Source organism: Squalius cephalus (assembly GCF_949319135.1).
Source record: "Squalius cephalus genome assembly, chromosome: 3".
NCBI classification, from domain to species: Eukaryota; Metazoa; Chordata; class Actinopteri; order Cypriniformes; family Leuciscidae; genus Squalius; species Squalius cephalus.
In genome coordinates, this window is record NC_137124.1 from 50,842,065 (window position 1) to 50,863,916 (window position 21,852).

The window sequence follows — 21,852 nt, forward strand, 5'->3', positions numbered from 1 at the left end:
CCATCCTGGGTGTATCTTTTTTCAGACGAACACAATCAGAGATACATTTAAAATATCCTGTCTCTTCCAAGCTTTATAATGGGAGTGAATTGGGGGCTGGATTTTGAAGCCCAAGAAAATGCATCCATCCATCATAAAAGTAATCCATACGTCTCAAGGGGGTTAATTAAGGCCTTCTGAAGCGAAGTGATGCGTTTGTGTAAAAAAATAAATAAATCCTTATTCAGATACAACTTGGATGGCTTGAGGGTGAGTAAAACATGGTATGATTTTAATTTTGGGTGAACTACCCCTTTAAGAAACTTAGGGCCAGATTAGCGTGAGCGCAATTCCATAAAAGCACCGATGGGAATGGAAAGTTCAGTGCCTGATCTACTGACGACGTGGAAATTAAAAATGTTTGTTTAAGAAATTAAAAGCTACACACACCATCAATTAGGGTTAGAAGAACTGTTGCCAAACATATAACATGCTAGAAACATAATAATCAATGCAATAATGATGTTTCTAGCATAGCATGTTATATGTTTGGCAACAGTTCTTCTAACCCTACTTGAGATAGATATATATATTATATACACACACACACACTTTGAGCTACAAAACAGAGCACAGTATATTGAACTGTTTCAATTCCTGTTTGTTTCATCTTTCATGAATGCAGCAGCTGTCGTCATCAGTCCACACTAACCAATCAGAGACCATAGGGTTTTTAAAGGGGATGTTTACCTGTACCTTCATTGTTTCCCCTTGTAGGGAGCTGTCACTATCATCAATGTCATCAGGGTGGAGCAGGATGGTGTTGCTGAGCAAATGGTTCTGCACAGCCATTAAGTAACGCAAGCTTGGTGACACTACCTGTTGATGTGGAAGTGCTGTGGGTTAATTAGTGATTCAATAAATTGTATGAAATAATACAGACAACTATTTCAAATTATGATTGATTGTATACATTTAGATGCACCATATAAACAGGGTCCAAAATAACACTCGGCAAACCAAACATGTAAAATTGGCTTTGCAAGAAAATGATCCTGTTACTAGCAAGATGGCTTTGTTAAGAACTTCAATGTAAACATACAACAGAATAGTAAGAACAACACTGTTGGTTCAGTTAATTGGCCTTAAAACATCATGTGCTTGTAAAAAAACAGACACCACCAATGTGAACAATCACCAGATTACATTACGTCACTTCTCAGACATTCCATGACCTGACAAATTCTGATTCAACATGTTCAATCGGCAAAAACAAGTGCCGACCAATGCCAACAGACACTGACAGAGGGAATACACTGATCCAACAAAGCATAACATAGTGTCTGTTGCCATTGGTCGGCGTCTGTCAGTTCAGTGTGAATTGGACAGAAGGGAAAATGTTAAATAATTTGTTTGTTATGGTAAAATACTTTGAATTAGTCATGTTTCATAGCAAGAAAAAAAAAAATCTATCATTCTAAAGTCATCCCAAGAAAATTAATGAACAGCACTCAAGATAATTGATCTAATCTTTTTCATGAATTAATTTAGTTTGATTTCCCTTGTAAAAAAAGAAGTGCACTTAATTGCATTGAATGTGCACTTGTACTTAAAAAAACAAAAAACAGTACTTCCAGATAATGTAATATTAATGAAATCAAAGGCCACTTAAAGAGAGTGGACTTTCATGACTGTTTCTTAACACACTTAAATAGACTTTTAAAAAGTACACTTTGTAATACTGAAAAATTAAATGTTTTACTTTAAAGTACATTTTAAATCATTATGTTTTATTACTTATTGTAATACTTTAAAAAAAAGTCAAATTATGCTGATGTGTTGACTAACATACTAAAGCACATAGTACTTGATTATTAAATTGCTGTATGTAAAATTGAACTAAATTTCTACTCAATTTTGTACTCAATCAAAATTATTACAAATGTGTAATTACAAATATATTTAAATACATTTTTCAACAGAAATAATATATTTTAGTTTACCATAAATGCTTGTCAGTACATTCAGCAGTACACTTTAACCATTTCAAAAACAATACTAGTAATTAAGAAATTACTTACAAAGATAAATAAAAAAATCACTCTAAAGTTCAGCTAATTGCATTTACTATAATTGCAATTAAACACTGCTAATGCTAATGTATGCTAAAGTGTACTTCTTTTTCGCAAGGGATATGAAAACAAATGGCTCGTAGAGCTCTTTTAAGATTAATTCAGTTAAAAACTACATACAGAGTAACCAGTCACGACGAAAAGTTTCTTTACAAAGAAATGTTTAAATGCATTTATGTGGAAGTCACATACAGGTACAGTGGAGAGAAGCTTCTGAAGGTCTTCCTTGGAAACAGTTTGACATTTGGTGATGAGGAGACATGACTCTCGCACTACAGTCTTCAAGATACACTGCAACAGTTCATCTTTCAGTCTGCAGGGGAAGATGAGAGAAAGTGTAAATGGCAGATATAAACCAAAAATCATCTACAGATATTTACAATCTATCATCAAGGTAAATAACATTGCTTTATATGAACATATATATTTAATAATAATAATAATAATAATTGTAATTAGGGCTGTCAAACGATTAATCGCATCCAAAATAAAAGTTTGTTTTTACATAATACATGTGTGTTCGGTGTATAATTATTTTCTATATATAAATACACACACATGCATGTATATATTTAAGAAATATTTGCATGTATATACTGTGTATATATATTTTTATTATATATAATTTATATTATATATAAATATTTTATATATAAATAACACATTTTCTTAAATGTATATATGCATGTGTGTGTATATTTATATATAGAAAATAATTATACTCCGTACACAGACATAAATTATGTAAACAAACTTTTATTTTGGATGCGATTAATCGTTTGACAGCCCTAATTGTAATACATTTTTGTTGAGATAAGGGAGAAACTTGTATGTTGCGATCACAAAAGAATTATGTAGATTTTTTGTGTTATGCATGACTAGTAAAGTATACAGTATTGAACAGATCTAAAGAGCCGTGAAACTTGTTACCTGTAGTGGTCATCCTCCTCACTACCAAAGCGGTTCTTCTGTAACTGATTAGCAAGGTTGTTTAATATAACATCACGTAATTGAGACAAACCACTGTTCTTCTCCCCTGCAGAGAGAAAAAAAAAAAAAAAAGAGTTATTACTGCCACTATTGCTTATCATTATGCAATTCCAGTGAGCCAGTGATAACTCGGCTTATAGTTAAACTTGATTTCTGTACGATGTGTATTTATTTGTAATTCTTACCCTCAGTGAAAACAAATTTTAGCAGGTTGTTCAACTCAGATTCGCTCTGGTACAAGGTGTTTAAACCTGAGCTAATAAGAAAGAAAGAATAGAAAAATGGTTTGTAGTTATTGCAGGTATTGAGGCCAGTTGCATAAATTCAACAACAATTTTTTCAAACTAGGAAAATGTTTTTTTGACTAAATCCCTTAAGAATTTTCTTCAACTTTGGAAGAGAAATGAAGACATTTTTTAAAGAATATTAAAAGAAATTAAAGTCACTTTGCAGTCAAAAATTACATCCCTTAAATCCAATTTTTGATAATCAAAATGACATATTTAAATGTTTTTGCACCGTGAAAGTAATTTCTTAATGCCTTAAAATAGCTTGAATGTAACTTGAATGTACACCTTTGCTTCATTTAGTATGTGGGTGCATGAATAAGCAAATTATTCCCCGCCTCCATATTATAATTGGTTTTTTTTTGAGATTCACCTGATGGCAAGACACACTTCTCTTTGTATTTCCGGTTCTATCTGATCAGGAGGAGCCATAAGTAACTGCCACAGCAACAGTCCAGAACGCTTAACACAGTCCCGGTTCTGCTCTGAATTTGGATTAAAAAACTGGAACACCACCTGGAAAACACAAGAGAGAATATTCTTCCTTCAAGTGAGTGTCAACCTTTTCACTGCAGATGAACAAACTCAATCTCCAATTGCAAAAAGGCCGTCACTTACACTGTTTTAGTTAAGTCATATGTATTACATTCAATTTTGGTATGACACTTTTCACAATACACATTATTTCAAAGCAGCTTTGCAGGAAGTTATATTGTAACAAAGTCATACTGTAGTGTTTATAATGTAATTCAAATATTCTAGCAAAACCCCACCAATTATATCCACACCTGAAAGACGACCAGAATGCATCGGATGATGCACGTGTCACCATTGACCATGGCCTTCTCCATGACGTCACATATAGAACTAAAGTGGCAAGCCTCCATGGGTTGTTTTCCTATGAAGGTTCCCAGGTGTAAACTACTGCTGGCTGCTAGCAGGTTGAGCTGGTGGATGCACATAGCGCCAACATGATGGAGCAGCTGGTTTATCACTTTGCCTGTGTCTATCATTTCTTCTGTAATAAAGAGTCAAAAACATGATGGGGAAAACAATACAGATCCTTTTCTGTATATGAGCACATCTAAAAAACAACTTTGCATAGTAAGTGTCCTATACACCAAGTCCTTGCAAAAATATTTGCACAGGTATAGCAATGAAAAGTGACCTCTTGTAAAAAAACAAAAAAAATGTGTGCTTTATCGTAATGAAAGTAGTAAGTGTCCTTCAAATCATAAAAGCAAAGTTTTTAAAAACTGTGTTAGCCTTGCAGATAATGTGTTAACAAAATAAAGGCCACTTAAAGAGAGAACACATTCATGACTATTTTGTAATAATGTCAAATTCAAAATTGTACTATAAATCATTGTTTTAATATTTTTTTGTGTGCTTTAAAGTACACTTATTTTGATGTGTTGACTAACATACTAAAGAACAAGTAAAGTGCTTGATTATAATTTGAACTGTAGTGTTAATTAATAATACATTTAAACTTAATATATTTTGTATTTAATTATTGTATATATTAAATTGCAACGTCATCAGTAATACTGCAATTATAAATATATTTAAGTATACAACATACAAGTTTCAATATAAATGACATTAAAGTATATTTTAGTTCACCATAAATGCTTGTCAGTACATTCAGCAGTACACTTTAACCATATTTCAAAGACAATAGAAGTAATTACAAATTTATATATAAAGATGTACTTAAGTCCAACTTAAGTGGGTCAAAAAGCACTCTAAAGTTCAGCTAATTGCATTTAATATCAACTTAAACAACATTTAATTTTCATTTATTTGCAAATAACATGAAAACGTTGTATTCAGTTGACAAGTATATTCTTTTAAAGTATATTATTTCTTAAGTACTCTTTTTAAAGGTATGCTAAGTGCACTTCTTTTACATAAGGGAAATTTGAGCAAAATCAGCTATTGTCACTATAATAGCTAAAGACTGTGCCTGGTTGGGTCGTGGTGTAATGAATGCAAGCCTCTGAAATGTTTTGTTGTGCAATATCAAAATCATCCAAAAAAATCAACTCGAGTAAACTTTATGTTGCACATGTTAGAGCTCCAGTTTCAATACCTTTAGGCTGGGTGATGACGTGACTGACGCCAAGTCGTTGGCACACATGATGGAAGGCCTGGTTTCCAGGGTTACACCATTGGTCCATGTAGTCACTGGAGCACGTCCAGATTAAGTTGTTAAGTGCATCATAGCAGGCCCCTAGAACAGTCATTATACAATCAATTATATGTGACACAGTGTTTTTTTGTTAATAGTTTGAATTAGCTTTTATTTTTATATTTTAGCTTTAATATATATTTTCACATTAAATGTAGTTTAAATTTTAGTAGTTGTGTTATGTGATTTTTATTAGGTTCTTTTATATTTATAATTAGATTCATTTTAATTTTAGTACTTCAACTTTTAGTTTTCTGCCAAGGCAACATTTTTAATTTTTGTTTAAATTTAAATTTAAGGTACTCATTTAATATTATTTTATTTCAGCTTTATTTCAATTAACAAAAAATATTTGTAATAGTTTTAGTTAAAAATAACAACATTAATATGATGTGCTCCATCAGAATCAGTCACAAAAACAAACACTTGATCAAAACTTAGACTTTTCTGTTGACTTCTGTTGATTTCGATAAAAGAAATTCTACTTTCAAATGATGTCAATGTTGCAGTGAAAATATATATATATTTAAATATTTTTTTGTTAGTGTTGTTTTTTTTCTCTTAAATGTGTTAAATTGCAGCAAAAAAAACCACCACCACATGAATGGACATCAGAAGGTATGTTGAAAGATACAGTACAACCTATTGAAATGCATCTCTCTCATGTAATCGCCCAATCAGTGTTTCAACCGCAGAAAGACGTCAAAGTAACAGCTTGAGAACATGACGTTACATTTATCTCAGGAAAGTCATTTCATGCCCACAGCCTGTTAGTTAGCTACAAAAAAGAACTTTGGAGAAGAGCATATCACTAAAATTGTAAATATATTGTTAAATATATATATATATATATATATTTATTTATTTTTTTACCTGTTATTGGTGTCTTAATTATTTAATGTATGTTTGAATAAATCTGTTAATTCTGTTTTAAATAAGCTCAAAAATGTATAGAATCCTTTTTTACAAAGTTTTTTAACATCTACTATTTAAAGGGGTACTTTATCACTGGAAAAATGGGCTTTCAATAAAACTTGGCTGGCTATAACATAGAAAGGTAAAAATAAATAGGCTCTACCTTACTAGAGAAAACAGAAAAAATGGACGTTGACTTCCCTTTTGCCAAATAGGTAGGAAAACTTCAACACCCATAATGCACTGGGCATGTTGCCATCCAAGGCCACTCCCACCATTCTGCTATGGATACGCTTGACCAGAGTCAAATCCGCCTTGCTTTAGTAGGAAACACTTCTTAGCAGACTTTTAGTCATAATGTTGTGGACTTGTATTGTTCTCGGGTGCCGGATTTTAAAGAGTAAACGTTTAGCGGGAATGGGTTACTTTCAGTTTCCAGTGAAGGATCTAGCGTGTGGCTAAAGGCTGCAAAGAATCGTAAATACAGAGACAAAGCTGTTCTGCATCATCCAGTGGACTTTTGCTCACAAATAAACTTACATTTCTCGGTACAGGTTACATGGAGAACGAGTAAACATTGTTCATTTACATATACTACATTGTAACTATACAAAGCGGGTTGAAAATCTGTGAAGTTGAACAATGGCTCCATTGATCCATTTTCCAAAAGGAAAAGAATGAACATTTTAAATGTGCGTATGTGCTTGGTTTAATTTTAATAGTCAACAACAATGTATTAAAATTCCTTAAGCCCAATGCATATTCATTTCGCTCTTGGTGAATACAGTCCATTCTGTCTGAGATCTGTTTTGATTTATGCATCGAGTTTAGTGTGAAAGGGGCTTGATGTGTGGAAATGTCTGATTCTTACCCAGTCCTGCAACCTGAGCCCCACGACCCAGAGAACTTCCTGGAGCATCTACGAGGTCTGCACGATTGCTAAACTGACCATCAGTCAGGTTAAACACCAAACTAGATGCCAAGACTAGGAAAAAACACAAGGGATTGACTGAAAATGTTAAGAAGACTTTGAGAATGTCAAATAAAAGTACTTTTTCGCTGACATTCTTGGTTGCTTTTTAACAAGAGTTTTCATATTTGTTCCACAGAAGTAAGAAATTCATATGGGTTTGGAACAACATGAGGGTGAAATAGATGATGAAAGACTTTTCATTTTAGGGTGAACTATCCCTTTAATTGTTATATGTTTGATTTTAGGTAACAGTGGCATAAATGAGGCGGCAAAAATGGATAACGTTAAATGATAAATCACTATTCGGACACTATCCATGACCGAGATTATGTTCAAATGTTTGATTAGGGTATAAAGATCTTTCCCCTCAGAATAAGAGATGATGACTTACTCTTAAGTGAAGAAAGGCCACTGGCACCACCAAACAGCGAGCGGGTGGCAGAGCTCCCAGCTACACCTGGAGTGGGTGCCAGCATCACTAGGTACGTTCCACACACGTACATCGGCGTTTTCCTCAGAGTTTTTATAGACAAGCCACAACTTGTGTTGACTACTGGGACAAGAAAAAACAAACAAAACAAGAGACCAAGATCAACACTGCGAGTTATACTATACTGAAGAAATACGACAAGTATTGTCAATATATATTTTTCTAGCATAAGTTCCGCTTTCATCAGAATTATCAACACACACACACAGACATTAGATGTGGCACAGGTTTTACACCGGATGCCCTTCCGACTCACACACACACTCTGACAGTCAATATGTCAATATGTCAATATGTCCAATCCATCTAATCTAACCCAAAGCACCCAGAGGACACCCATAGGACACCCATGCTGACACGAGAACATGCAAACTCCACACAGAAAGGACTCCAGGCTCATCTGGGGCTGGAACCGGGCACCTTCTTGCCGTGAGCTGACAGTGCTACCGTGCCGCCCCATTTGTTTATCCAATATTATCAATTAAACATATATTCTATTATACAGATATTTGTGAAATAAATTCCAATTACTTTTTCAAAACTTTCTGGGTCATTTATTTTTTCAAAACTTTTCCAAGCCCGGAAATTGCAATTTTTTAATTCCGTGACTTTTCAAGGTTTTTCATGGGCGTACGAACCATGCCTTTAATACAGCACCAGGTATGCTTTCCAAGCATCCAAACATTAAGTATGGATTTCTATTGAAAATTTTATATAAATATAAATATATTTGTAATTAATTATGAAGTTGCAATTTAGTATATATGTAATATATCAACTTTCAATGTAATATTGAATAACACACTAGAGTTAAAATTATAATCAAGTACTTTACTGTTTTGTTAGTCAACACATCAAAATTAGAGTACTTCTTTAAAGCACAACAAAATATTATTAAAACATAATGATTTAAAATGTACTTTAACGTAAAACTTTTAATTTGGCATTATTACTAAGTGCGCTTTTAATCAGTGTACTTAAGCGTGTTAAAGGGTTAGTTCATCCAAAAAGTGAAAATTCTGTCATCATTTAGTCACCCTCATGTCGCTCCAAACCCGTAAGACTTTCGTTCATCTTCGGAACATAAATGAAGACATTTTTAGTGAAATTTGAGAGGTTTCTGTCCCTCCATTGACAATCTACGCAACTACCACTTTGCCACTTTAAAAAATGTTATAAAAAGATAGTAAAACTAATCCTTATGAATAGAGCGGTTCAGTCCTAATCTTATGACGAGACTCGATCACTTTATATGATAAACAGATTGAACATAGGCTACTCACATTTTAACATTCATTATACCATGGTCTGGGTGAATACTCGATTCTGATTGGCTGCAGGGTGTCCATTAAAAAGTGATAGAGGACACCTAGTAAAGGAGTTCTGGTGAAACTGACTGTTTACCGTTCGAAATTAATAAATAAATGCACTGGCTACATCAGCTGTGAGTAACCATAGCAACAGGCAGTCAAAGTATCTATACAGACTATAAATCGAGAGGACTATAAATATCTCCGGTTGCTAAATAAACCGTCAGGCGTAACCAGGGAAGCCAAGTTATTGTTTGTAAAAACTTTAGATTTCGATTGTAAAACTAATTAAAATATAAACTAATGTTTTAAAAATGTGTTATTTGGCAAGTGACCATGGTATAAGCGGGTTAATGGCCTTCAAGGTGTCCATTGTCAGGTATTAATGGACTTCGGCGGAGGCAACCGTCCGACGCGCACGTCCATTAATACCTGACAATGGACACCTCGTCGGGCATTAACCCTTACTCTACTCGCACATCAGTTGTGGTAAACAGAAGCTCAAGCATGATTGCTTGACATATGCGAGACATCATTCTCGTGTTACGAATAACATTTGAGCTTCTGCAAGAGGTTTGTTCTTGCGTGTCAAGCATTCAATCTGTTCATCATATAAAGCGATCAAGTCTCTTCAGAAAATTTGGACTAAACCGCTCAATTCATATGAATTAGTTTTACGATCTCTTTATGAACGCTTTGAAGCGTCAAAGTTGTAGTTGTGTGGACTGTCAATGGAGGGACAGAAATCTCTCAGATTTCAAAAATATCTTCATTTGTGTTCCGAAGATGAACGAAAGTCTTACGGGTTTGGAACAACATGAAAGTGAGTAAATGATGACAGAATTCTCACTTTTGGGTGAACTAACCCTTTAAGAAAGAGCCATAAGAGTGTTCTCTCGTTTATTTAATTAATATTATATTATCTGCAAGTACAGTTTTGTAATACTATACTTTTAAGACTTGAAATACACTACAAGTGCACACTTAATACAATGAAGTGCACTTCTTTTTCATAAGGCACCCATTAATATAGGAACCAAGCCAAAAAAGTTGTCTCTTGGGAACAGCCGAGGCACAAACAACATACAGCAGTATTACCCGACTGCTCCTCTTTGACGGGGTTGGTGATGGCAGAGCCGGTGAGGGCAGCCAGTGTGGAGGAGTGGGAAGCACGGAAGCGAGACATGCGGCTCAGGAGCAGCTCATTCAAACACTTAGATGACTCGCCTTCCTTTCGCGACAGGATTACCCGATCTTGTATAGGACTGGCCACACACAGACCAGACTCAGTCTGCAACAACAACAACAAAAAAACAGATAATGGGAGCTCGTGAGGGTGAGGGTTCAGGGAAGACTTCTTAGTTGTTACATTTATATTAATTCCCTTGTGAAAAAGAAGTGTACTTCATTGTAGTATTAAAGAGCACTATTAGTCTAATTAAAATAACTGTGCTTGCAGAAAATATACTATTAAAAACATTAAAGGCCACTTAAGTGTACTTTACACTTTCATGACTATTTTTTAATCTATTTTTTAACACACTTAAGTACACTTAAAAGTGCACTTTGTAATAAATGTCAATTAAAAGTTTTACAGTATATTTTAAATCATTATGTTTTTACAAGGGCACAAGTACTTGATTATAATTTTAACTAATGTATTTTTCTGTTACATTTAAAAGTTAATATATTTTATATGTACTGAAATGCAACTTCTTTACAAATGTGTACTTACAAATATATTTAAATACGTGACATACAAGTCCTACTTAATTGGGTCAAAAAAAGCAATGTAAAGTTTGACTAATTGATATAAATTTAAATTCAAAACAATGCATTTTCATGTAATTGCAATTAAAAAGTAATTAAGTGTCCAAAAACATTAAAAGAATATACTTTAGTGTGAACTAATGTAATTGCAATGTAATTGCAATTAACAAGTAATTAAGTGTCCAAAAACATTAAAAGAATATACTTTAGTGTGAACTGAATGTAAAGTATATTTCTTCCATAAGTGCTTTTTAAAAGTCTGCTAAGATGTACTTCTTTTTCACAAGGGTTACCAGTCAATGCATGCAATAAAAAAACTCCACTGAGAACATAATGAAATTAACAAGTATGATATTACAAAAATCTTCACATAGACAGAGGGTTTTTCCTGCATTGAAAATATTTTGGTGGGCACCAAAATTAATCGGTCTTGCCATTCATTTAATGTTACCTGCAGTTTTACAGTACTGATACCCACTGAAAGCTGGCTGCTTTAAAATGCTCCCGTGTTTGTGTAAGCTCTGTGAAGAGCGTCAAAGGTTTCTATTTACAATGTGTTTTTGCAGCATTGAACTTTGTAGCCAATCAGAGACATAGCAGTTGAGCATGTGAATGCATGGCCAATCAGATGTGTTTAAGTTAGTCAGAATCTGCTCAACACTGCTTAAAATGGCGCGAGTTCTGCATGCTCACGAATCCTTTCATTATAACCAACAAAGTATAAACACAATAATAAGAGATTCATTGCACAGTGTAGACAGCTTCATTGATTATAAGGGGAGTTCTCACAAGAGCGCAGCTTTGTGTATGTGTACCTCGCGTTGTAATCGACAGCTTCATAATGGTCATAATGGCAGCGATCTTTGCTTGCTTTCTGTGTATAATATATATTTTTCATGCTGCACATTGTAAAGTGTCTGGATTGACACTCATATTTAAATGCATGATTGAATCCGATTGACAGTGATAACCATAGGAATGGACGGAACAAAACAATCTGATACTGTATGTCAAATGATCTCAGGGTATAAATGCAAAATAATAGACCTACCACTTTTTCTGTGTAATGTGTTATTTTGCGGTTCATTTTATTACTAACTTTTCAGTCACACTTTAAGGTCCAATTCTCACTATTAACTAACTATTAACTCAGACCTTTGCCTCAATAAACTCCTAATTACTGCTTGTTAATAGTTAGTAAAGTAGTTGTTAAGGTATGGGGTAGGATTAAATAATGTAGAATAAGCCATTAATAAGTGCTTTATAACTACTAATAAAAAGCCAATCTCCTAATAATATGCATGCTAATAAGCAACTAGTTAATAGTGAGAACTGGACTCTAAACTAAAGTGTTACCAACTTTTCAAACGAGTCACTTAATTTTAAATATAAAATAGTTCTAAGCACTTTGTTTTATGATCCGTCCAGACAGTGATTATTTTTATTTCATTAATAAATAGGATATGTTAATATTATAAAATGTTTCTTTGCATTTACTTTGGATTTATTGTCAGTACTTGGCCCGCAGTTCATATGGGAAGGGTACTTTGTACTGTGTGTGAATGACCGTGTTTGCCCGCCACCACCGAAAAATCCTGACACATTCTTAAGTTAATACCGTTAGCTGGAAGACATCCATGAAGACAGAGTGGCCTTTTTGTGTTTTCTCATTGATGCTGACAGGTGACCAAACCCAGTAGAGGTAGGTACCATCAGAACACAGCCGCAGGGTGGTCAGGCAGCTGCCCACTGGGAAATGATGATGGGGCATTGCTACTACTTGAGAAACCTTCAATAGAGAAAGGAGAATTAGAAGCATCCACAAATAAAGCATTTGAAAGGGCGAAGTTAAAATACAAGAACTTTTCATAGATTTATTAAAAATATTACACATTTGATATGATTCATTAAGGGAACCAGAACATGTCATATATATATATAATAATATAATATATAATAATATATATAATAAGATTTTCTTCTTCTTTACTAAGATGCCAGTGACATTTTTTGGGGATAATTGACAACTAAATGTTACAAAACGAGATACACATAGGGGATGTGAGCCAAATTTCCACCATTTGGAACTCCAAAACTGCCTGTCCAAGTCATAACAAGCCTCCAAACAAAAGGCAAAATAATTTTAATTCGTCAAAATGTTTTGTTGATATATACACCAATGAAATTGTCAGGCATAACCTATAATAACAAATTGACGTATGTTGTGAAAGTCCAAAATTAACAAACTTACAGTTGACATTCAGCATTTTTTTTTTTGCCAAAATGATCAAATCAAGAGGAGTCATATTCCAAAATTCATATTGCATCAGTAATATGACAATCATGTCCATAGCTGATACAACTCTTTCATTTTACAACATACTTAGAAATTAGACGCCTACTAACAATTCTGATTAGAAATATCAGAATACACTCAAAGCACTGATACTTGTAACCAGGGCCTAAAATTAACATTTGCTAAGTGCCAAATGCAAGCAAAAATCGGTGTTGGCGAGTGTATGAAATGGTGTCAGTCGCCAGTTGGCCAGTAACAATTTGTTTAATTGTAACAATGCAATGATGTGACAACATGAACATGAACAAACGTGAACAAATGTGAACAACGCTCTGTACAGTTGACGGGTCAGTGCTTTTGCTACTGTCTGCATTTTTAATGTTACCTAGACAACAAAGGACAAAGAAAAAACATTACTGCTCTTGAACTTTAAAAAAAGGATGTAAAGACTATGCAGTGTTATTTATTTGATTAGACTTGCTTTTAATTTGATTGTTTGTTCATATTTTATTATTGATTGTTTACTTGTCTTTAAAAATGTAGGCTATTCAATTTATATTAGTTAAGCTAGTAGTTTTAGCTGAGGTATCAAATTGAAATAGAGGAATGTGAATTTTCACTAGTACCTAACATTTTGATGCCATAGCTGCCTGATTTTTGTGTCATGGCTAGTAAAAATATATATTTTTGGCTGGTAAATTTCAGCCATTGGCAGGTGTTTGAAAAAAAATAGTTTGAACAAAAATAGTTTTAGGCCCTGTGTGTAACACTTGCGATGTAAATTTGAAAGTGCACTGTGAAGGATGATCATTTGCGATGGAGAGTTCATACCTGCAGTGTGAAGGGGTCGATGACCTGGCACAGCTGATGAGGTTTTGTGTCAAAAGAGGCAGGACGGTGGAGCAAAAAGCCACTACTGTGCACCACCCACCCTGCTTCCATTTCCTCATTCCGACAATAAACAAAACCCCTGTGAGGAAGACCAAAAAAAAGTTTTAGCTTTTAAAGTCTTGAATGTAACTCTACATCCTTGCTTCAATTAGTAAACACAGAGCCATGAATATGCAAATTAGCCCCACCTCCACTCAATCACACCAGCTCAGGGGTCTCATTTATAAAACTGTGCGTAGGATCCTTACTAAAAGTGTGCGTGCGCCCGAAAGCCAAAAATGACTTATAAAACAATACGTATGCAAGAACCTGCGCAGAATTCCATTTATAAATCCCAGTCAGCGGAAGATTGTGCCTACATTGCATCCACAACAAATATTTCTATTTATTAGAATATATATATATTTTTTAACTTCTCGGTAATGATTTCATGTAATTTAAGTGCTTAACTCCATTAATCAGAATGACATATTTAATCTAAATGTGTATCTCAGATGTAAAATACATACTCAAAGCACTGATACTTGTAATACTTGTAACCAGGGCCTAAAATTAACATTTGCCAAGTGCCAAATGCGAATCGGTGTTGGCGAGTGTATGAAACGGTGTCAGTCACCAGTTGGCCAATTGACAATTTGTTTAATTCTAACAATGCAATGTTGTGAAAACATAGTTTAAATCATTATTTTATTTATTTAAACTGTTATTGTGAACATGCACTGTATTTCAGCCTTAAGTATAAATCAGCCTTAAGTCTAGCGTGACCGCGGCTTTAGACACTATGAAGTTTTGCATTTCTAGTAATTTCTATTATCTTCTAATTGACGTAAACTGGTGTTACAATTACAAACATCCCCAGTTTTCGCTATTATGTTAAAAATTCTTAATGCAAAATGGGATTTCTTATTTTTTACATTTTGGTTGAAGTGTCCAAGACGTTTCTTCATGTGACTGCAAGTAGTTGACATTTATGAGAGGAATGAAACAAAGTCCAATGACACAGCAACATTTCACAGGGTTCAAAAGTCCAACAAATATAGTTGCTCACAGAGCAGAAATGAGAAAGACAGCAGGACAAAGCAAGGGCTGTAGAAAGAGCACAATAGTAGCCTGGAGGTTACTGGTACAAACAGAAAAGCAGGGTAGGAGGTTAAGTGGTAGTTATGTAGTTTTAGAGTTACCTCAGCGTCCCATGCTGCCCTGAACCCAGCTTGCTTAAGCCCTTTCCAAAAGAGTTTGTTGTGTAGAGATAGAAACCATCTGTGGCAAGGCTGCGTCCCAGGTCTGTGTCTGAGAGAAAAAGATGTTTTAGGGCCTGATGAAATTCGTTCAAATTTTTCACTAAATTCTGTGTTTTCCATTTAAATATTTACGGATTCCATTTTAATAGCTTGATCGAATTTTAATAATTAAAAAGGATGTCTAATCAGTTGAATACATAAACCTTTAACAATTTAAAAATTTTCAAATGCCCTATGAAAAAAGGTGGTAATCAAATCAATATAACTTTTAAAATGTTATCAAAATGTAATTTAAACATTTCCTTAAATTTTTGGTCAAAGTGCAGCACAAATTAAGATTTACTTTTGAAAGTAAAATGTAGAAAAAAACATTGTGTGATATTCTTTAAAAAAATTATGTTTTAATAAACTGTATTTTTATTATTATTATTATTATTGATTAGAGAAGCACATTCTACTCTATATTTTTGCCCTTTTTTTTAAGTTAAACAACGGGTTGTAGTGAAGACTATAGAGTATCTGTGTTTATCTGACGATAGTTCTCAAATGGAATGGTAAAATGCTGAAGTGACTCTCAGAGCAGCTCTGGAGATGAAGATAATGTGTTCATGTCCTCATATAGTGAGACAGCAGACGCTGAAGACACCATGAGAGTCACACGGGCTTGATTTTGTGTAGTAGGCCAAACTGGGACAAGCGGACTTCAGATTTCAATTGCAGTCTTTAATTTTCACAGACACTAATGACGCTATTTGATTAAGGGTGCTTTCACACTGGCAATTTAGTTTGAAATGTGGCACAGTTCGCATGAAATTTAAATTTTTTCACAAAGCAACACGGACAACATAGCGAGTGTAATCAGGGCAGCAAATGGATGGCAATCAGCAGTCTCCTCTTTTTACAAAGAATCCATTTGCAAGCAGCAGAAATCCACCTTCATGCGACACACATACAGTGAACCCAAGTGTTGTGTACTCTGCTGCGCATAATAGCACCAAATGAATAAAAAAACAATATTGACCGCACACTGTTTTCTATCATGCGGGCACGCCCGTTTGTGATGATGTAAGATGCGCAAATGCACCTGGGTTCGAGAGAATCAAGTTAAGTGTGAAACCAGACCAACGCTTCGGGGAGCGCTGGGAACAATCACGCTCAGACCGCAGCAAATGTGCCAGTGTAAAAGCACCTGAAGTATACAACTCTACTTTTGATTTATTCATTAAAAAAAAAAGCCAAATTCTGAGACGTTCCGTTATACAGTAAATTCAATTTTTATCAATGGATTTCTGTGATTCCATCTGCATTTTCAACACCATGGAAATCATAGGCCACTAGTGTATGAAGAGGCAAAAGACAGCAACGCTGAGTTGCAAAAGAGCAGGGATTAGTGTGTTATACTGATATACAGCATGTTGTAGCATTTTGAAACTGAAAAAAAAAATCTCTTAAATGCTGTTTTGTGTCAGTTGTTCTGAGTGTTGAGGTTGACAGACTATAAAAAAATATTTGATTAATTCCCAAGCAGAATTTTGTTACAACAATCTTTCTTTATGCATGTAGAAACATTTGCCAGCCATCATAAACACACCTTTACTCTCAGGACCAGTGACGCTGCTCTCTGGAGTGGGCAGCATGTCCTCGAAGCCCCACGACACACTGTGTTTCCCCCCTAGCAAACAGGAGGGTGAGCCTGGACCTCCCTCAAGAAGCAGCAGTCTGCAATTGAGTGAATTAAATTGAACATCTTAAAGTTTCAAACTCTTTTAATCCTATACGGGTTACATTTGTGAAGAGTATAAGAGAGTTGTTCTAATATGCTGAATTGGTGCATTAATTGGTGAATAATAAATTAAATTAAATTTGATAGTAGGGATGCACAATATATCGCCACCAGAGCGGTATTAGCCGATATAAGTTCATTTTAATGTTATCATTATCGGCCTAATAAGAAAATTTGGCCGATATATTAAAGCCAATAAATAATGGATTATTTCCTTCAGCTGAGACACTTCAGATGTGCGCTGTTTGCCATGACGGTTTTGAATCGCTTGAAATATGATTGGAATCACTTCAAAAAAGGACATGCAACATGTGCAGCGCAAGTCTGTCATAAAGGCTACATAGAATTATAATGAGAATATTATAATTGTGTGCTTGGGACGTGGCTTTTAGCGGTGAGACGTTTGTTTTCGTAAACAGGATCTCAAAATGTATATATACAAATTTTAATTTAGATTTATCAGCCAATATTTCGGTCATCGGCTTTCAAATATAAAGAATAATCGGTCATCGGTATCAGCCAAAATGTTCATACCGGTGCGTCCCTATTTGATAGTTAACAGAAGTAGTTTAACGCTGTATCAGGGCTTGAATTTCGGCGTGGGATAACGGGTATTGTGCCTGATTTTAATCTCGCGCAGGAAATTCCCGCAAACATTTATTCACTTTAGCATAGGTTGTATGAGTAAATGAATCCACACAGATTATAAGATCAAATCAGTCATTAAAAAAAAAAAAAAGTAAATTTTTTAGGCCCTGTGTATGTCTTCAAATATTAATTGTATGACACATCTCACCTATAGAGAACATCAGCCACAGGAAGTTGACCCAAGTCTGTCTGTTTCTGCAGCAGGTGGACAGTATGAATGAACGTTTTGAGGGAGCCCCTGCAAGCAGACACAGTAGAAATTGTTTTGAGTTTCCTTTGTTATTTTTCATTTTTTGGACTGACATAGAGATGTATGTACTGATGAAATCAAGAGATACTCTCCCCTAGACATATCAGATGAAAAGTGGTCGAAGGAGATGCACTAAGACACTTTAGTACGAATTGTAAAGAGCAATGTGTCTCAGCTTACAACTCGTGACTGATTTGGAGACAGGGCCAGAAATACATTGAGAGAACCATACTTAGCAATAGGGGCAATTGTGCAGAGACAAAGAAAAATTAACTAACGTAAATCACCGTAATGTGCCCAGTTGATTATTCACAGTACATAAAGACAATTGTTTTGTATTACAAGTGTTCAGAAATATTCCAAAGTTTCAATATGCAAATTATGCATGTGCATATATTTCCAGGACAGAAATCTGAACACTGAATAAAGCCAGGTTCAAAATCCTAGTTTCATTTTGTTCAGAGGGTATTTTTACAGAGGGTATTTTGGATATCTCTTTTTATCACTCCATAAATCAGAAAACATCATATAGGCCTACTATGGAGCTTATAATATGACAAAATGATTTGAATTTGAATTGTGTACATTTGAATTATTGACAAGTGTAATCTAACAAAATTGAATTTTATGTGGAATTTTAAATAGTTCTGAATTTGATTTCTTTAAATGAATATTGAACATTTGAAATTTAACGAAATTAACTGTTTTTATGGCTGAATTTTATAGACGTATTTTCAAACAGCTATTTTTTTTCTGAATTCTTAGACTGCAAATAGTCAGTTTTAAAAAATACAGATTCAAGTTTTCAAGATGAAGAGGAAATTCAAATTCAGTTTTCTAAAATTCAAACCACGGAAAATTCAGATCGTACAGAAAGTAGGTCACAGATCATCCACAGGGAAGAGTAGAGGATCTCAGAAAAGTCGAACGGAGCATTTTGGCTGCACTGCAGTAGTTTTCTGCCGCAAACGTGGTGGTGGTTCAAGAGAATCCGTGTATCATTCGTTCAGTCGTTTTTTGATTTAATATTAAGAGTAGAAAATAAGAAAACAGCTCGAGTATTAGCCTAGATTTGTAATATTCTAATAATAGTCCTCCGCTGCTGCAGTTGCACGGAGCTTTCGAAATTTAACGCGTTTATTGCAACTTACCTAGGCTACATTTCATTTTCTCATCAAACAACTAGACTAACGAATGGCACAACGCAAGAGCCTAGACAGGGCTTTCTTCTGTGTAGACCAGCAGTTCTTAAGTGCCAGGAGGTCCGTGAAATAATTTGCTATAACCTGCCATAGCCTATTTTCCGGCTTGTAAAGTCACGTTTTTTATCATGAAACACGCTGTGATTTATTCAAAAGTGACTCAGGCATATATAATGCATTTAACATCAAATAATCGAAATGTTGACTTTCAAAAGTAGGCGCAGCAGGAAGGCTATTTGTTGTATTTTGGTTCATTTTTGGTGTGCGCCAGAAAAATCTTCAAGGAGACCGAGACGCGCTAAAGCAGCGCATCATGTTGTTTTATGTATTTTTCATGACAAGACAGGACATTTTCAATGTACACAAACAAAAATATACATTTTACTGTTTCGAATGATGTCATATTATCTGTATGACTAAATGATGGAGTATTAAGTTATTTCCCCCTGCTGATGAACAAATCCAAGTGATGGTGCCGGCGCATCGCACGCTCACACAACATAGTATCAGTTCTGGCATTGCTAACTTGACATCGCAGCCTGTTCATTATCAAAATAAAACACAGTCAACCAAACATATAAAAATGTATTCTGCTTCATTTAATTGGTCTGTTGTACAATATATATAAATGGCAAGGCTGTGCCGCACAGTCCAACTTGTTATTCCAAACTAGAGCCCGACCGATATGGATTTTTGGGCGCCGATGCCGATACCGATAAAAAAAAGCCAGATACCGATATATCGGCCGATATTATTTATGTGTATATTATAATACAGTAGCAATATTATTTATGTGTATTATAGTACAGTAAGTTTGGACACACTTTACAATTGGTGTGTACAAACTTTTGATGGGTACTAGAGCCCGACCGATAAAGGATTTTGAAGGCCGATACCGGTACAAATATTTGTTGGTTTTAAAATCCGATATATCGGACAATATTTTTTTATTTTTTTTCAGAAACGCGCAACAAAACATTAACAAATTTCCCTAACATTAGTTATTTGTAGTTATTTATGAGTTTTAACTAAAATAATATGATAATGCATTTTAAAAAGAAACTTGTTTCTTTTATTGTCACAACAGAACAGAGGAACATCAAAATATATTAAAGTTCTGATAAATAAAATGTATAAAAATACAAACTTAAGATTTTTTTTTAAGACTAAACGTTTAGTCCTTTGAACAAAAACAATTTCACATTCAAATTGACAACAAATTCAAATTGTCATAATTTACTCTCTCAAGTTGTTTTTTTCTTCTGTTGAAAATAAGTTATTTGGATGAATGTGGGTAACCAAACAGTTGATGTACCCCAGTGACTTCAATAGTATATTTTTCTCCTTTGGAAGTCAATGGGGACCAGCTACTGTTTGGTTACCCACATTCTTCAAACTATTAATATTAGAAAAATATTAGAAGGAAATGAATACAGTTGGAACAACATTAGAGTGCCTGTAAATATTGAGATCATTTTTATTATTGGGTGAACTATCCCTTTAAGGACAAGCGGCAATGTGTTTACAATTGCTACTGTCTCTTTAAGAGCTGAGCACGACACGTCTAATGTACACGCATTTGACAAGCAGATTTTCTCTCAATTTTGCCTTCACTTTAGACAACCGACTTTGTTTATGTAAATCTTGTGTGTATTTAACAGTATTAGCACAATAATACTCGAAAGATAACTTAGTCCAGTATCCAGGCCCTGGTAGAAAGGCTTTTAGTGCATGTGAGCTTCACATGTACGCGCTGAGAAACGCACACGTTAGAACAGCGCATCAGCATTTAAAATTAAATGTTTAACCGACAAAGCATTAAAGCACATGCACATTATGAACTTTTGTGAACTGCAGTGTTAACATTTTATGTGAATATAGCCTACGTCGCGTTGTTCCGCTTCACTCTCGGCTTATTTAACCGCAGCAAAACTGGACATGAGTCACGAATTTTGTCATCCTTATTTGAGTTAAGAGAACTGATAGGAATGTTCTTTTAATTGTTATTCAAGCAATGTATGTCTCGTGAGTCGTTACCAACTCACCATGAACACACTTCACCGATGATCTCACTCGCGGTTCTCTCTGCCCGACTCTGGCTGGATCAGCAGGTTGCAGAATGTGTGGCGCGTTATACACGAGTGTTGCCAACAGGGACGGTGTAGAGTGCCCTCTGGTGGACAAACTATACAACGCCAACACTCATAACATGGTTGAAGGGTGTTTCGTCCGTTTTTATTTTATTTTTGAAATATTCATTTATCGGCCGTTATAAATGCCGATACCGATAGTTTTGAAAATGCCTAATATCGGCCGATAATATCGGCCTGCCGATATATCGGTCGGGCTCTATTCCAAACATTTCCCTTGCTGTGAAGATGCTGATTTAGCCTATAGTTTATGTATATTGGGACTCGACTGAAGTATGAAGCCTTCTTTATATTAATAGTCAACATCCAAATGTTACATTGCAAATATGAAAACTTTAGACCGAATGAGAG

General features: G+C 34.7%; 1 protein-coding gene across 4 annotated transcripts in view; it reads right to left on the reverse strand.

Moving 5' to 3' along the window:
• The window catches only part of hectd4 (HECT domain E3 ubiquitin protein ligase 4), a 95,150-nt gene that overhangs the window by 64,121 nt on the left and 9,177 nt on the right, over positions 1-21,852 (reverse strand). For 3 of the 4 annotated variants that reach the window (XM_079865509.1, XM_079865508.1, XM_079865507.1), the window contains exons 3-17: positions 18,048-18,137; positions 17,060-17,187; positions 15,409-15,517; positions 14,168-14,306; positions 12,659-12,829; positions 10,369-10,561; positions 7,862-8,023; positions 7,369-7,482; positions 5,484-5,624; positions 4,177-4,406; positions 3,762-3,904; positions 3,287-3,357; positions 3,042-3,147; positions 2,304-2,424; positions 730-858 (exon numbers count right to left, since the gene is read on the reverse strand). In XM_079865509.1, the coding sequence (XP_079721635.1) occupies positions 730-858; positions 2,304-2,424; positions 3,042-3,147; positions 3,287-3,357; positions 3,762-3,904; positions 4,177-4,406; positions 5,484-5,624; positions 7,369-7,482; positions 7,862-8,023; positions 10,369-10,561; positions 12,659-12,829; positions 14,168-14,306; positions 15,409-15,517; positions 17,060-17,187; positions 18,048-18,137 (2,047 nt within the window). The remainder of the gene's footprint in view (positions 1-729; positions 859-2,303; positions 2,425-3,041; positions 3,148-3,286; positions 3,358-3,761; positions 3,905-4,176; positions 4,407-5,483; positions 5,625-7,368; positions 7,483-7,861; positions 8,024-10,368; positions 10,562-12,658; positions 12,830-14,167; positions 14,307-15,408; positions 15,518-17,059; positions 17,188-18,047; positions 18,138-21,852) is intronic. The other variant, XM_079865510.1, reaches the window with a different exon arrangement.